At 45.8% G+C, this 17,588-nt stretch overlaps 1 protein-coding gene across 3 annotated transcripts in view; it reads left to right on the top strand.

Annotated features, from left to right (window-relative positions):
• LOC309521782 (ephrin type-B receptor 5) overlaps positions 1 to 17,588 on the top strand; it is a 159,732-nt gene that overhangs the window by 57,720 nt on the left and 84,424 nt on the right. For all 3 annotated transcript variants that reach the window (XM_082204662.1, XM_082204660.1, XM_082204661.1), the window contains 2 exons: positions 9,529 to 9,593; positions 11,635 to 12,331. In XM_082204662.1, coding sequence (XP_082060788.1) covers positions 9,529 to 9,593; positions 11,635 to 12,331 — 762 coding nt within the window. The remainder of the gene's footprint in view (positions 1 to 9,528; positions 9,594 to 11,634; positions 12,332 to 17,588) is intronic.

Here is a 17,588-nt window from a genome sequence, read left to right as displayed (position 1 = left end):
ACTACAAGAAAGAAGATTCCACCTAAACATTAGGAAGAACTTCCTGACAGTAAGAGCTGTTCGACAGTGGAATTTGCTGCCAAGGAGTGTGGTGGAGTCTCCTACTTTGGAGGTCTTTAAGCAGAGGCTTGACAACCATATGTCAGGAGTGCTCTGATGGTGTTTCCTGCTTGGCAGGGGGTTGGACTCGATGGCCCTTGTGGTCTCTTCCAACTCTATGATTCTATGATTCTAGATTGTTTAATTGACCAGAGGCCTGGTAGAAGAGGAATGTTTTTGCCTGGTGCCTAAAGATATGTAATGAAGGTGTCAGGCGTGCCTTCCTGGGGGCGCATTCCATGAGGACATGAGATTAAAGGGCCCTACAGTTGAAGCTGAAAAAAACCAACCTTACTTCCTCTACCCTGCCATCTAGTAGGGTATAGTCGTACCTTGGTTTTCAAATGGAATCTGTTCTGGAAGTCCGACTTCCAAAAACGTTCGAAAACCAAGGTGTGACTTCTGCTTGGCCGCAGGCGCTTCCTGCACTCAAGTAGAAGCTGCGTCGGACATCCGGGTTCCAAATAACATTCGCAAACCGGAACACTCACTTTTGGGTTTGCGGCGTTTGGGAGCCAAAATGTTGTGAGTCGCAAGGTGTTTGAGAACCAAGGTACGACTGTATGTATTTGTTCATATCCCATACTTTCTCTAGCTCTGTTTCCACATTCCCCTCCATTAATTTATAAAACATTTCATTTCACTAGGTATCACCGAGATAACTTTTCAAAACAGTAACCACCAGGATTCTTCCCAAAATGTTAACCTGCATGTATGATGACGGTGCAAAAATCCATGTGGTTTTTACAAAAAGATTTCAGCCATGTCCCTCTGCTGTCGGTGTTCTACTCTGGTGCCCTTTAGCCAAATCAGCAATAGTTATATGCTAAGCCTTTCCTAGCTTGCCCACCATGTCATCTGTTGCAAGGCATAGTGTGATTGCATTTCTTTTGCTCTACTTCACACAGAAACTCCCAGTTTCATCTCAGTTTGGAATTGGTACCCCAGCAAAGGCCCAAAGACTGGTGGAAGGCTGTCTATTATTATTGTTATTGTTACTGTTATTACTGCCCTTCATTATCAAATTCCAGGACGGTTTACAGAATATATTAAAACAACATTAACTCAAAAGCATAAATACAGTAAACCACATTTTAAAAATACACAAAACAGATCAGTTGAAAGTTGAATATTAAAGATCAGCTAATGCTTGGCAAATGAAAAAAGAGGATGAAGCACAGTTAAAGTTGGGGCTTGTCATTTTTTTGAGGAGAGGGACTAGGTGCCACAACAGAAAATGTCTCTCCCTGATTGCCGACAGATGCATGCAGACAATGGTACAATCAGGAGTGCCTGATCTATAGATCCCAGTGAAGAGGCAGGTCAGTATAAGGGAGAAGATGCTCCCTCAAGTACCCTGGTTCGCAGTTGATAGGGCCTTATATCACCTTGAACATCACCTTGAGCCTGGCCCAGTAAAGTATGGGCAGCCACTGCAGGTGTGACATGCTTGCGGTAGATTGCACCACTTGGCAGTGTAGCCACTGGATTCTGCACTAGCTGCCGTTCTGGGTGCATAGGCCACTGTGACCAGACTATCTCCACCCAGAAACAACCATAGCTGAAAAAATGCATTTCTGGCCACTGCAGTCACCCGAGTCTTCCTTGACAAAGATGAATCATGGAGTACCTCCAGTGAAACTGATCCTTTGGGAGGAGTGCAATGCCATTTAGAGCAGACACCCTCCTACCTTATTCTTTGAACTAGGAGCCACCCACCCACAGCACTTCCATTTTACCAGGCATCAGGTTCAGTTTAGTAGTCTTCATCCACCACTCCACTGCTTCTAGGCACTGGTCCAGGACTTGCAAAGGCACACCTGGTTAAGATGCAACGTGTGCTGATGACATTGTTGTGCTCCAAATCCCCCAGTAACCACACCCAAGGCTACGTATTCACGGTGAACAGCACCGGGGACAAAGTGGCGTTCTGTGGCACTCCACAGTGCAAAATCCAAGGGGCTGACATACAGTCCCACCCAATGCCACTCTCTGAAACCAGTCCTGGAGGTGGGAGCAGAACTATTGCCACAGGTTGGCTCCCACTCCCAACCCACAGGGCCATCCAAGGGGATATTATGGCTGACGGTATCAAAAGTCACTGAGAGATTCTTTCTCCTGATAATAGTCATCCATCAGGGCAACCAACCCTGATTCTGTCTTGAAACTGGGCCTGAAACCAGATTGGAATGGGCTTAGTAAATCTGCTTCCTCCAAAGGTCCCTGAAGCTGATCCGCCAGCACCCTTTCAAGAGGGTGCCCAGTAAGGGGATATTTGCGACCGGGAGATGCCATACTCTGCTGGATCCAGGATTGGTTTTTTCAGGAGTGGATGCACTACTCCGCCTTGTTGAATTTCTGATGCACATATTGTAATTCAGCTACTATGCCAGACAAGAATTCTTGACCCTCCTTATGCCCAATTATATCCAATTTTAAATTCAGTCATGGAAACAAATTATTAGTAGATAGAGGCACAACCTTTTGTGCGCACACTGCTCTGAGGCAGGGAGGGAATTGGTATATTTGGATGCACAACATGTTACAGAAGCTTGGAGATTTGCATAGTGCAGCGAGGAAACTGGGGGAAACTCCCCCCACCCCACCTCCAATTCAGGAAATTCACATAAGCGGTAAAACCGACCAAGACTTTCAGACTTGCACCACTACTTCAGTGGCGGCGGCACACTTTTCAAGGAAGATACAGAAGGCAAGGCAGGACGAGAGAGGTTGTGAGAGAATGGGTCAAACCCCACTTCCCCATATCACTTCCCCTGCAGGTAGCTCCCCATGCTGTTTTGCAAGAGAAAGACAGCAGTCCCTACTTCCCAGTCTTCTGTTTGCCACTGAACATCAGTTTCCCTCCTGAGAGCAGGGAATTGTCGTAATTTTGAGTTCACATCTCACTGCTTGGTTCTTGAAGTGCACAGGACAGCCCTAGGTGAAAAGAAGGAATCATGTTTGTTGGAGCTTCAGAAAAGTCAATTAGAAAGGAGAACGTTGCAAGGATCTAGGTGTCAGGAAGAGTCAATCCACCAAATTACTTTTTGCGTTCTTTTCAGGCATTTCTTGCAGTGGTGGGAAGGCTTATCTAGTTCGCAAGCTTTCCATGAGTCAGTGATGAGCAGATGCTCTTAATAGTTGCTTGCCTGAAACCTCCTTGCTAGAAACACCCAGCCATCAGTTTGGGTTCTGTTTTAATTGATCCCTTTTAGTTGATGCCCCTCACGTAGCGTCCCAAAGCAGAGTTTGGTTGTTTGGTGGGTCATGAGTTGTGCACCCCATGTAGAACGCATTGTAATAGTTTTCAAAGTTACTAGAGCCTGGAGGTCCCTGGTTAAGTCATCTCTGTCTAAAAGAGGCTGCAGCTGGCAGAGAGCTATAGCTGGGAATAGGCAATCATAGCCCGCAAGGCCACGAGTGAAAATGTTGGATTCAGGAGCACCCCCAAGGCTATGAACCTGGTCCTTCAAGGCATGCAACCCCATCCAGAACAAGCTGTCTTCCAGCTTACAGATGCAAGAACTTGGAAAACATAACACCTCTGTCTTTTCAGGATTCACTTGCATTTTGTTCTCCCACATCCCGCCATCGCTGCCTCCAAACACCTGTCTAGCACCTCAGCTGCCTTTCCTGATTCAGATGGAACAGGGGGAAAGAGCTGGGTGTCATCCATACATTTGGCATGTTCAGGAACCAACCCCCGGCTTCTTGAAATTATTGACTTTTTGAGGTGATGGAAACTGAAAGAAAGCACCTGTCAAGGTTTGCACCCTCATATGCTTTGAAAAGGCACCCCCAGCATTTCCTCAAAAGGCTAAATATGGCCGGAGCTTCGACGGGGATGGAAAATAAGGACAGCTGATGTGTATTTTATCATTATTTACCCCTTGATTTTCTGTGCAACTTCTAATGCAGGTTACTGTCAACTCTTGAAAAGGAGGATTGTTGAGCACACGCCTCCCATCAGTTGTCTCATGCTGCTTGCTGCCAACTTCCCACTTTTTGCATCCAAAGAAAGTTCTAACCTACACAAGCTTATGCTGCATCCAATATTATTCTGAAAAAGTGCTGCAGGATTCGTGCTTTAAATAACTATAGCCAACCGGCCTCCAAATATGGTGTGAATAAAATGCTGAGATAACGTCACGCTTTCCTGTTGTGCGTTGGCTGGCCGAGCTGATAAGACGGCAGAGTTTTCTTCTGTAAATTGAAGTGGTGCAATCTGACCTCCCTCTTCATCTTGAAATGCCTTTGAACGTGATGGTGGAGGAGTCGCCCCATATAAAGTGTGAAGACATTGTACTGAAATACACAGCAGGAGCAAGTCCTTAGACATAACGATGACCTCGCCCTTCCAAAGTAGCTGGGCTTGGCTGAACGGGGAGGCATTCCCCCAGTTCCTTGCCGTACTTGAGTGACAGGGGTAAAAATGTGGTTTGACTTAAAGCAGATCCGGCAGATCAGTGTGGCGGTGCTCAGCACAGCAATGATAACAGGATGCTATCCTGTTAGCAATGTGAAGGGGAAGCGAAGCCCATGTTTTCATCCCTTGTGTGGCCAAGTGCCTGTCAATCAGAAAGCAAAACGGGCCTGCTATAAATAAAATAGTGGTTTTCCCTACTTGAAGGACTCCCTAGGTACACAGAAGTATTTAAGAGTAAAACTTGAAAGAAAATGTAAAAAGAAAATAAAAAAATCTAGCTGCCCAAATTCCTGTGAGCTCCTAGGACTTAATGAGATGGTGGTAGTTGAGCCTAGGGAGAATAAAAGAGCCTGCCTCAGAGGCCCAGAGGCCCATCTAGTCTTCTCATGGTAACCAGCAAGATGTTTGCATGCCAGACATAACAACTCCCCTTCTCCTGTTCTCCTGACTTCCAAGCCATGTGCACAATAACCCTCTAGTTGCTAAAACTGAAGGTGGTATTGGTCTTTCCTGTTTATTATATATAGATCCAAACATTGACCATCCAATGTTTGGGTGTTAAATAAGCCATCTTTCAAATCACCCAAACTAGGGTATTCATAGAAGGAGAAACCAGTTGCCAATTATTTGTACAAGCTGACAGGTAGGCCTTATGATACACACCAGTATCTGGAAACTTTAAAACGTCCTTCCAATATTGGCAGCTGCATTCTCTTAAATGAAAAATGAGGCGGAGAGTTAACCCTAATAAACCTTCTAATTATTCCATTAATCTTTTGGACATACACTCAGGAAATGCATTATGAAATATCACAAACTCTGTATATTATCTGTGGCAGAGCATTCATCTTACAAGTGTATTAACCATAACCCCAATACTAAATCTAAGTAGTGCTCATCTTCCCAAATCACTGAAGATCCCCTTTACCAACCTTTTCAAATTCATTGTACTCATTTGAGAAATATATCTTGGTACCCCAATGCCTAGATACGTTATGACCTCTGGGCACCAACAAAAGCAGCAAGTAGAATACAAAGTAGATTATCTACAAAATGCTCACTGGCATTGATTTAGATTTTGACCATTTAATTGTATATGTTGAAATTCTATCAAAGCTATTATTTTTATTAATTCAGGTATTGATATTTCAGTTCTACTAAGAAGATTCACCCATTGCCCATGTCAATGAAATCCACAAGAACAGATCTCATAAGAGAGACAATGTATTGGTAATGGAAACCTGCACCACCTGACCCAGGAAGCTTGAATGCAGGGTACCAGTCACATATTATGGCCTGGCATTTATTTGGCAAAGACCCCCCAAGCTGCTGTTTTTGCTGTTCTGCATAGACTGTGCAAAAAAGGAGGGTCCATTTAGGATCACCATGCATGACTGAGTTAAGGTCTTCAGCATCTCAGATCTTGAGGTGTTAGATGGAGGATATTTTGGTATAAAGGGCAGACGCAAGAGGTGTGGGACCTTTTGGCAGCTAGTGGAGGTCATGAGTTGCACTTAGTGAGTAAAGGGACAAAGTCTGGCCATGCCTGGTGGGTAAGGCAAAGGTAAAGGACCCCATGATGGTTAAGTCCAGTCAAAGGCGACTACAGGGTTGTGGTTCCCATCTCACTTTTCATGCTGAGGGAGCCGGCATTTGTCCACAGACAGCTTTCCGGGTCATGTGGCCAGCATGACTAAACCGCTTCTGGTGCAACAGAACACTGTGACGGAAACCAGAGCACACGGAAACACCATTTACCTTCCCACCACCGCAGTACCTATTTATCTACTTGCTCTGGTGTGCTTTTGAACTGCTAGGTTGGCAGAAACTGGGACAGAGCAACGGGAGCTCACTCCATCGTGGGAATTTGAACAACTGACCTTCTGATTGGCAAGCCCAAGAGGCTCAGTGGTTTAGACTACATAGCCACAGAGTCTGGCCATGCCTGGTGGGAAAGGCATGACCCCCAGTGGGTCATAGGAAGGGGACCAATAGCAAAAGCTGTCATCAAACCAAGCAGAAAATAGCTCGTCCTTTGGCCTTGATTCCTCACTCCTGACCTCATCTACACTACAAATTTAAAGCAGTACCATGCCACTTTAAACAGTCGTTTAAAAAATCCTGGGACTTGTAGTTTGTTGAGGGTGCTGAGAGTTGTGGAGACCCCTGTTCCCATCACAGAGCTGCAATTCCCAGAGTTCCCTGGGAAGAGGGATTGACGGTGAAACCACTCTTGAGAATTGTAGCTCTGTGAGTGAATAGGGGTCTCTTAGCTCCCTTAACAAACTACGGTTTCCAAGAGACTTTAGGGGAAGCCATGACTTCTTAAAGTGATATGATACTGCTTTAAGTCTATGGTGTTGATGGGGCCTCTAAGGAAATGCTGTCTAGTTAATGCTGACCTGAGAGACACTACAGAAGCCCTGCCTTTCCCCCCAGTCAAAAAAGGGACATTTCACTAGCCTCCCATAGCTAGCCCTTCTCTAATAGGGAGGGAGCATTTGTAGGATTAAATGTTCCCTATTAGAGGAAAAGCCCTGTCAGCTGCAGGCCAGGCATATTTGCTAGCCTATGAAATATTCACGCTCTGAAAAAAAATTACCAGGGTCACTGGAGACAGACCATCTGGGGAGTAGCCTGCTTGCCAGCAGCACAGAATGCAGGCTGCCAATTTTTTTCTCTTTTCCACTTTCCCTCTCTATGAATCTCCCTTCATATTTAAAAATAATTTGCATGACTTTATTATTATCATTATCATTATCATTATCATTATCATTATCATTATCATTAATACCCTCCTTTTACCATAAGGTGTCAGGGCAAGTTACAATATAAAAAATATATATTCAGATCAGTGTAAAAAATTGTAAACAGAAGAGCAGAGTGGGTCCAAAAACTTGGTTGTTTGGCTCAGATAATTACCGTATTTTTTGCTCTATAAGACTCACTTTTCCCCTCCTTAAAAGTAAGGGGAAATGTGTGTGCGTCTTATGGAGCGAATGCAGGCTGCGCAGCTATCCCAGAAGCCAGAACAGCAAGAGGGATTGCTGCTTTCACTGCGCAGCGATCCCTCTTGCTGTTCTGGCTTCTGAGATTCAGAATATTTTTTTTCTTGTTTTCCTCCTCCAAAAACTAGGTGCGCCTTGTGGTCTGGTGCATCTTATAGAGCGAAAAATACGGTATTCAATTTGGATGAAGCAAACTTGGTTGGGCAGAGAGTAAACACATGGACTAACTTAAATAAAAAATGAATTGTGCACCAAAATGTGTCCTTTATGCTGCATCTCCCTACTTAAGTGCAAGGGAGATGTGTTGGCTTAAGAGATGAGCTGCAACCTAGAGGGGAGAGTTCCTATTGTGCTGGAATCCTGCTTGAGGGCTTCCTATCGGGGGCATGTGGTTGGCCACTGAGAAAACAAAATGCCATTGGCCTGATCCATCAGGTCTCCTCTTATGTTCTTACGTGGCTTCAGGGATGAGCTGCAGCCTAGAGGGTTGCCCAGGGTTCTGTTGTGCTTCAAAAACACGCAGTGCTCCAAAAGCCAGGTCTGCAGAAGAGCTAATCCTGTCCTTGGCTCAGCACTTTAGCACTAAATTGGCTAAGCAGGAGAAGACCAAGCATCATAAGAGAGAACCTGCCCCACTGGTATCCCTTGATCATGCAGATAGCATAGCCCAGAGTCTGCCAACCTTTTTTGGCTGGTGGGCACATTTGCAAACTGACGAAACAGATGTAGGCCCTACACTTTCAATGCAACCAAGCACGTACTGCATACTGTTCTATTATGGGTGCCTGGGAAGACTTCTGCAGGTCTGTGGGTGCCTGGTTGGAGACCTTTGGCAGAGCTGGCTCCTTCACACAGGCTCAGAATTTGTGCGTTGCTCTAAAAAACATGTCTGCTAATAATTTGTATTCAAATCACACTTTTCAAAAGTCTTCAGACTTTTCATATAATCATCACAGCAACCCTGTAAGGTCAATGCTGTTATCCTCATATTTCCAATGAAGACCAGAGTTGAGGGTGCTTAGTCAATAATAATAATAATAATAATAATAATAATAATAATAATAATAATAATAATTTATTATTTATACCCCACCCATCTGGCTGGGTTTCCCCATCCACTCTGGGCGGCTTCCAACTGAATATTAAAAACAATACAGCATCAGACATTAAAAACTTCCCTAAAGAGGGCTGCCTTCAGTTGTCTTTTAAAAGTAAAATAGTTGTTTATTGCCTTGACATCTGCTGGGAGGGTATTCCATAGGGCAGGCGCCACTACCGAGAAGGCCCTCTGCCTGGTTCCCTGTAACCTTACTTCTTGCAATGAGGGAACCGCCAGAAGGCCCTCTGTGCTGGATCTCAGTGTCTGGGCTGAATGATGGGGGTGGAGACGCTCCTTCAGGTATACAGGAGTCAAGACTTGAATGAGGGATATCCAGCTCATAACTTTTTGCCAGCTCTCATTACATTGTTCTGCTGCATGGTTTATAGCAGCCCCCTTCAATTATAACTTGTATTTTCAGACTCTAATCCCTCTCTTGTCTTGAGTCCAGTCATGCAATTGTTTGAAGAGGTGGTTGTCTTCAACTGCTTGGTCTGTCTTCTGCAAATCTGTTGGCAAGCCCTGCGTCCACATGAGGCAAATGTTCTGCCTGTGTGAGCACAAGGGCATCAGCTGCTTCTCGCGAGCAAGTTCTCCCATGAAAGCTGGCAGTGAATAGGTGATAAACAAGGGCACACATGACTCATGCCCAAGATATGGAGAACCATGAGAATCATGCCTCAAGACTTGCAAGAAATCACTTGCAAAGCTGACAAATGCATTTGCAATTCCTTCCTCCTAGATCTCGTATCCGATAGCGAGTAGGGCTTAAGACTAGCAATTATACTGGCCCGCATGAGATGAGATGGGGGTGGTGAGGAATAGCGGTGGATAGGAGTGGCTGCTGTACGGATATCTTTATCAAACTCATCACTTTTGTCTCTTTCATTTGGCAGAGATTCTTTTGGATACAACAGGAGAGACCTCCGAGATTGGCTGGACTGCCCATCCTCCTGATGGGGTAGGTGTTCCCTCCATTCTCTACTGCTTGTGAAAACAACACACACACACACACACACACACACACAGAGAGAGAGAGAGAGAGAGAGAGAGGAGCAGCCAGCACAGAGGGATGTTGCTGCGTCACTGTCCTCCTTACGGTGGAGTCGTTGCTGCTTATCAGTGCAAGGGGGTGGCAATTTCTGGGCTGTGCAGTTGCAACAGCAGCACCAGACCACTGCTGCTGTTGCTGTACTTGCACAGCCCCAAGCGCGCTGCCGCCCTACCCGGCCTCAACAATGCAGGCTGTAATACAGTGAAATACAGTACAGTGGTGCCCTGCAAGACGAATGCCTCGCAAGACGGAAAACTCGCTAGACGAAAGAGTTTTCCATTTTGGAGGTGCTTCACAAAACGAATCTCCTATGGGCTTGCTTTGCAAGACGAAAATGTCTTGCGAGTTCCTGCGGGTTTTTTCCCCTTCCCCCCTTTTTCTAAGCCGCTAAGCCGCTTATCAGCTGATCCGATAAGCCGCTAATAGCGCTAATCCGTCAATGGGCTTGCTTCACAAGACGAAAAAACCGCTAGACGAAGAGACTCACAGAACGGATTCTTTTCGTCTTGCGAGGCACCACTGTATCTAAGAAACGAAAGAAGCAACCAAAAACACGCATTAAAAACACGCAGCATCTAGAACCTCACATTACAGATAATGCCCCAGGTAGAAAAATCATTAAGTGGTCCACCAAGACCTTCAGCAATCTTTAAGTGATGGGGGGGGGGGCATTTCAGAACCACTGCTTTAGAACGCAGGCCTGAACCAGATTTTGAAATGCAGACTAGATGGTTATCTCCCCCCCCCAAAGAAAAGTTCTAGTTCAATTTGACCGAATGTTCTGTTGAAATTCTGGTTTCCTTTATCCTAATGCATCTCGGAAGCATTGTTGGCAAGTGCCCAATGGATGCATTCGTTCCAGCTAGATACAATCTGACAAAATGGACATCAGCCTAGAAAACCTCTTGTCACAATATATTAGAAGGCTCTTAAGCTGCTACGGGACCCCTTCCAATGCTCCTCCCCCATGTGTCTTTTCCTCTGGAACTTGCAGCCATGGATTGCCAAGGTCTGGGGAGGGCGAGCGCCAACGTCAAAGCTTCCGCCACCACATCCCTTGGCTGCTGGGAGATGAGTCCTGGTGAGCTTGGAGGTTATCACACTTGCTTTGTGCTTCTTCTCCAAGGAAGTTAGAATGGCGTTCCAGGGGTTGCCCCATTCTAGTTTCACAACACAGCAGAATGGCTTGTCCTTGGCCATCAAAAGGAGCTGTATTTGAATCCAGATCTTTGTGTTCTGAGTTCAACACAACGTATTCACTCTATATTTTATAAATCACCTTAAGTGAAAATGATTAGAATCTCAAATGACTTGAATTTTCAAGAATTTTGAGGTCAAAATTTGCACCTTCAACTTGGGAGATATTTCCCCTTGAAAACCTAAGGCCAGGATAGCTCAGTTGCTTAGAGTGTGGTGCTGCTAACAGCAGGGTTGCAGGTTTGATCCCCATATGGGACAGTGGCATAGTCATGGCATAGGCAGGGGGTTGGATGAGATGATCCTCAGGGTGACTTCCAACTCCACAGATCTGTGATTCTACTATTCATCTGAGTTCTGGATACTAAACAGCCCTGGAGTCACCTTTTGATGAATGGTGGAATAGAGAAGTTTTCATAGAGAAAATAATCACAGGCAGAGGAGTAGTGCAACCCCCACCCCTCCAAGTCCTATATATTTGCAGTCTCTAAGCTAGGCCACCATTCAGGGGACCTCCCAAGCATTGGGAGAGAGGGGACTTTGGAACCCTTGAGCTTGGGAAGCCCCCAGACACGACTCATCCATAGCCTAGACCAAACCCCTTTTGTGCACACTGGCTAAGCCTTGCGCCTCTCTCCAGTCCATGCGAGTGTCGTCAAGACTAGGAGAAGGCTATTGCCAGTTACAGGAAAGCTGAAAACAACTTCTGTTTATCTCTTCTTCCTTACTCCCGCTCCCCAACTCCGTACAGTGGGACGAGGTGAGTGTCTTGTATGACAGGAAGGACCAGATCCGGACCTTTGAGGTGTGCAACGTGGCTGAGCCAGGACAGAACAACTGGCTGCGAACTCACTACATAGAGCGGCGCGGAGCACACAGGGTCCACATCCGCCTCCGCTTTTCAGTACGGGACTGCGCCAGCATGAGGACCGTGGCCTCATCCTGCAAGGAAACCTTCACCCTTTACTACCATGAATCGGAGGCAGACGTAGCCACCCCGGAGCACCCTGAGTGGCGCGAGGGGCCGTGGACCAAAGTGGATACAATTGCAGCCGACGAGAGCTTCTCGCAGGTGGACAGCACCGGGGAGGTGGTAAAGATGAATGTGAAAGTGCGCAGCTTTGGCCCACTCGCCAAGAAGGGTTTCTACTTGGCTTTCCAGGACTCCGGGGCGTGCATGTCCCTGGTGGCTGTTCAGGTTTTCTTTTACAAGTGCCCGGCGGTGGTGAAGGGCTTTGCCTCTTTCCCGGAGACGTTTGCTGGAGGCGAAAGGACTTCGCTGGTGGAGGCGCCAGGGACTTGTGTGGCTGACGCAGAGGAAGCCAGCGTGACGGGCTCCTCCGGGGTGAGGCTGCACTGCAACGGCGAAGGCGAGTGGATGGTGGCTATTGGCAGATGCGCCTGCCGGGCTGGGTACGAGCCTGCGGACGACGAGAAAATCTGCAAAGGTGAGCAACAGGCGGGGCGGATCACCTGCGGGCGCTTTTCATCCAAATTGGAGCCATTGCTAACGTATAGAGGCAGCCTTCAGAGGCTCATTTGATCTTGCCTCTGCCTGCGTGGCAGGTCATTTTGGTGCATCTGGTGTAGTAAGATAATTCCTTTGCAGGCTGCCCTCAAAAGAGGCTGTGAATATTGTGACAACTCCTCCAAAATGTCACAAAAGTTGCTGGTCCACAAACAGTTTTTCCTAACATGCTCCACTATCCATGTTAGTGGTTTGTGGCACATCGGATGCCTGCAAGGGAAAGGAATCGTTGACATGGGAAGTGGTAGTTTCCAAGCCTGCTCTATGATCTAACTCGTTGGTCTTTAGGCGGTGCAGATCAAGCCATAACTTAGGGAAGATTGCACCGGCGGTTCTATTCCCATCTTTTGGTGACTGAACAAAGGGAGAAGGAAGAAAAGGATGCGATGGAGAGGAGATAATTTATAAGCCCAGGATGGGGTGGGGGAATATATCAGACTGAAAAAGGTAAAAATAAGAATATGGAAGGTGCAGATATTTGAAAATGAATCCTGTGTTGCAGATTTGGGTTAAATGCATCTCATGTATGTTACCATTAAAGAGTTACTTTAAAATTCCATTAATTTGCCCTACCCAACACATTGATTTCCTAGAGCCACGGTTCCCAAGCTGGCATTTGGCTGTGGCCCCGGGATGGTGTGGCAATAGCACAATTGCCGAAACATAGTCTAAAACCACTCCTCCATCTGGTATCCTGCAACACTTGGAAAGCTTGTATTTTCAGTTATCAAATCTGTTCAGAACCCAATGATACTTGAGTCTTTAATATTTCTGGATTTGATTCTCAGACATCTGCAAATTGCTTGTCTGTTCCCAGAGAGATATATCTCTGAAGAAGTGTGCATGCACACGAAAGCTCATAACAAGAACTAACTTAGTTGGTCTTTAAGGTGCTACTGGAAGGAATTTTTCTATTTTGCCCAGAGAGATAGAAAGCAAAAATAAAAAATGGAGGGGTCATGCCATAGGTATGCTAGAGGTCCTTGGTTTAAGTTCTGGAATCTCTGTTGTAAAGGTGTGACTCTCAATCAGGGTTTGACTGGCTTCAGAAATGCTTTTAGAGGCAACCCTGGTTAACCCTGTAGCTAATGCCTCACTGAGTTACTGTGCAGTTAATGGCTTCAAGAAAACACTAGATTAATACTAGAAGGGAGGAGCCAGAAGAAAGGGCCTGGGGGGGCGTGCAAACCTCTTCTAGCCCCCTCCTGATGAGGAGCATTACATGTGCTCAGGCTCAGAATAACTTTTCCGGAATGGAAAAGTAATTCCGTGTCCCGATGAGGTAGCAAGGACAAATTTTTCATAGCCTGCCTGTGATTTGTACAAATGATCATTCAGCCAGGGTGCTGAGGGTTAAGACGCTGTGAAGCCACTGGGGGCTGTTTATCGACTGCGCAAGTGTTACTTTTAATATGCTAATGTGGATTGAGAGAGAGGCAGATTTACTATTTTGGAAACAATATTCTTTCAGGGCTCATTTAAAGGACAGTCCACGAGTCAAAGTAGTTCATGCCTTCTTGTTGGCTTCGTATTCAGCAGAGAGAAACTCAGGGGAAAATGGGTGTTTGTTGCCAACTTTTTTGCGTTTTAAGCATGTCAAGAATGCCATATCTGATCTCTGTCTTTCAGCTGGAAGGCTTCCTGTTTCACTGAGGTGTGAACTTGTTTGAGAGATTGCTCAGCCTTTACAGGGGTGGTGGGGGTAGTGTTTGCGAATTTTGGATCTCTAAAGAACTGGGCTTGCCATGTCTAGTGTCTGGAGATGCTTCCAGATGACTGCTTATTGTGGGGTGTGCACCTGCCTCATGCATGGACATTTCTTGCAATGTACACACAACGTTGCTGTCATGAAAAGGACAGCCCATATCCATCCCCCACAAATTAACCAGGTTTACCCATTCTGAGAAAAATGTGATAAGTTTTTGTGACATTTCAGTGACGTATTGGGTGCTAACAGTGAGTTAATATCAACCCTGAACATTCTGGGGGTGGGAAGCATACTGTATATTTCCCCATAGCTCACACACAGCAATGTAAATAAACACCAGCATTGTATACAGTTGCAAACATAGTTCCTCTTAACAGTAACCACAATGCCTGTGCAGTTGTGTGTGTGGCTGTATTAATTGTTTTTGGCACCCATCTGTCTCGAGAGACCTTGGAGTGCTCCTCGGGAAGTGAAGTGACTTCCCCGGAGCGCAAGCCTGAGCAATGTGTATAGAGGTCCTGGGATGCCCAGACAACAAAATCCCCCTCTTTGCCTTGCTGATGTGGTCCAAAGGAAACCAGAGCAATATGTTTGGCACCAGCTTAGCTGCAGGAGATGCTGAAAGGAGATATCCGACTGTCTTAGGGACTTCACACTGCATTTGCGTGGGGATTACTCCTTAACCCTTTTCTTCTCCCGAAGATATCCCACAAGACAGCGAAGGTTTCGTATCAGATGGGCTACTTTCCCACGTTTGACTAGTCCCATCTGTCCCCTTTGCAGCACATACTTGACCGTTGGACCCTCTGTTGGTCTTGTCCATTCAATCCACCAGAGACTGTCTTCGCATGCGGGGGAGGTCCTTGACTCACCAAGGGTCTGAGACCCATAGGCTACCCTCACCTGGTTTAGTTAGCAAGTCACAGCCGTTTCCAGAGGTTTGGCCACTGTCGCATGCTCAGAGCTTCCAGCAGCTTCTAGGAGACCTGAATGTAGGGTGGGGACCAGTGGTAGACAAACTACCCCAGAAGGAGCACGACGTGTCCCCCACCAGAGGTACTACCCCTCCCCTAACACCCCATATACCCTGGCTATATTAATAGTACACTTTTTGCCTATAAATGGCTTCTGGATTGTGATATTTGTTAGCTGGTTGATCAGATATTGCTAAATGATTGCATCCTATTAGTCTAGGCTTAGATATTCTCTGGGTGAAATTCATTGTTGCTCTAATATGATTGTTCCATTGGTGCAAACATTTCTGCTTGCCAGACAGAGCAATCTCCCCTCTCTTCTCCCCATGTGCTGTTATTGGGGGTTCTTCTGACCTGCTTCTGAACTATGTGTGGTGGGGGGTGTACAGGGGAAGCAGAAGATGGGGGAAGCCCCATTGCAGCAGTGTGACTCATTGTGCTGCCTCCCACTAGGGCACCTATTTGGTTAAATCTGGACTCCTGATACCAAGGCTGCCCTTGTGTATGAGATGGCTACCCCACCTTTTAAGTTGCATCATAGGGTCACCTGATAGCAAAGGTGAGCGTAAGGGTCTCTTACCCTGCTTCTGTGATAAGTAGAATTGATTTGCAGGCAGTGAAAAATAGTATCTGCTGGGGCTGAGCTGGAATGGCTCAGTTTTTTTGTAAACATTTTTAGGTATAAAAATAATAATTCCTTCTTCCATGATCTTTCCCGCACACCTTGCGAAAATGTCCCTGTACTCATTTACTTTAGCTTCTCTTGTTTTCGTTCTCTTTTGACTTCATTTGACCCCCAGTGATATCATCACATAGTAACATCTGATTGGCTATGCAGTATGACAATACTGACCCATTTATTATGTGATTCCCACTAACCAGAATCACCTATGCAACTAATCCAGGAAGGAAAAAGCTAACAGCAGCCAGGTAAATATTTGAATCTTTGCACAGTCTTAAGATTATTATTTTTTCCAGTTTGAAATTATTTTTATCCCCTTCCTCCTGTTTAATGACCCTATTATTAAGAATGAGAGTGATGCTTCCTGGATTAGTCATATTAGTCACATATGCTATTTCTCCCAATCAGTTGTTATCATACAGGGGACAGGATGACGTCAATATACTGCAATAAGATTTGGCGATGTGATGAAGTTATTGAGGATGAATAAAACCAGCTAACAGAAAAAGGGGGAAAGGGAAGCTAAAGTTTTTTGGGTTTTTTTAAACCAATATTTATAGGATGCCCTATAACATTTTCCCATTCAGGAGCCAAAAAATTCTCGCTAAAGGGGAAGCAGGTTTTGACACTGCAGGAAATATTCCAAGTAAATAGTGCATCATTTCATCTCAGCCATAATTATAACAGAATTTAGCATCAGAGGCTTGGTTTGCGTGTCATGTTAAACCACGGTTAATGTTTTACTGTGGTTTAACAAGAATCAGTGGTGGACTGCTGTACGCTGCTCAAAAGTCCTCCCTTCACTTCTCCCCTACTTCTGACTGTGCTGTGCTGGGAGCAACAAGCTACAAGCTTTGCCTTGTCATGTTGTCCGAACCTAGTTCATGGTTTGTTTCCCTACAAACAAACCAAAAGCATCAGCAGCCAAGGTTTGTTCTAGTTTCACCATATGGGATTTGTTTGGGAGAAATACTAGCACAAGCCTGGGTGTGGATGACGTGACAAACCAAGGATTGCACCTGGAAGCAGGTCAGGAGTGAAGCGGTGGCTTAGGACTCATTTGGGTTAATTCATAGCTAAACTTAAACTATGGTTTTAACGTGACCACAGCCATTGTTTTAAACATCTCGGCATCGCTGCCACTTACAGAGCAGGACAGCGGCAAGGGCAGGACATTACAGGTGCACCAGAGGGAGTGCCAGATTGGCACTGCCAGTGTACCTGTGCTAGCCTGACCTCATTGGAGCCCTGCCCCTCACCATCCCAGTAAGCAGCTGTGCCACTGCCACTGGGAGGCCAGTTTTGTGGTGACACACCTCCACACTGGTTGCCCTTGGTCTTGTCCAAATAAGATAGTTGGGAGATGCTCAGGCCCAAGTGGCAAGCCCCAAGAATATAATATAATTGGGGTGAAGAGCAGGCCATTTGCCATGGGAGCTGTGAATAGCAGTGATTTTTCAACTGGGAAAACTTCATACTGTGGATTGTATCCAGTGCTATGCAAGTAGAGTTCCATTTGTGCGATTGGTCTTGGCCTTCCTCTCCTTTCCCTTTGTCCTCCTAAAATCTCCTCCTGATGGTACATATGTCAGACATGCCATTGTGCAAGCAGGTGTCTGCTGCAGAAGGTATATATATCAACCTTACAGAAACAAATGGCAATTTAATGCACAGTTTTGTTTTGGATATTAATTGTGGATAATAATCTGGGTGCAATGCAGAAAAAAATACTGGTATCTCCATCATATTAATTAAGAATATCTGTGCTTCTGAATGGGGACGTTGATAGGCCGCTAGCAGGCAAACAAAGTGT

Source organism: Podarcis vaucheri (genome assembly GCF_965113315.1).
Source record: "Podarcis vaucheri genome assembly, chromosome: 17".
Taxonomy (NCBI): Eukaryota; Metazoa; Chordata; class Lepidosauria; order Squamata; family Lacertidae; genus Podarcis; species Podarcis vaucheri.
Note: the sequence above shows the minus strand (reverse complement) of the source record. Positions and strands in the feature narration are given on the sequence as shown.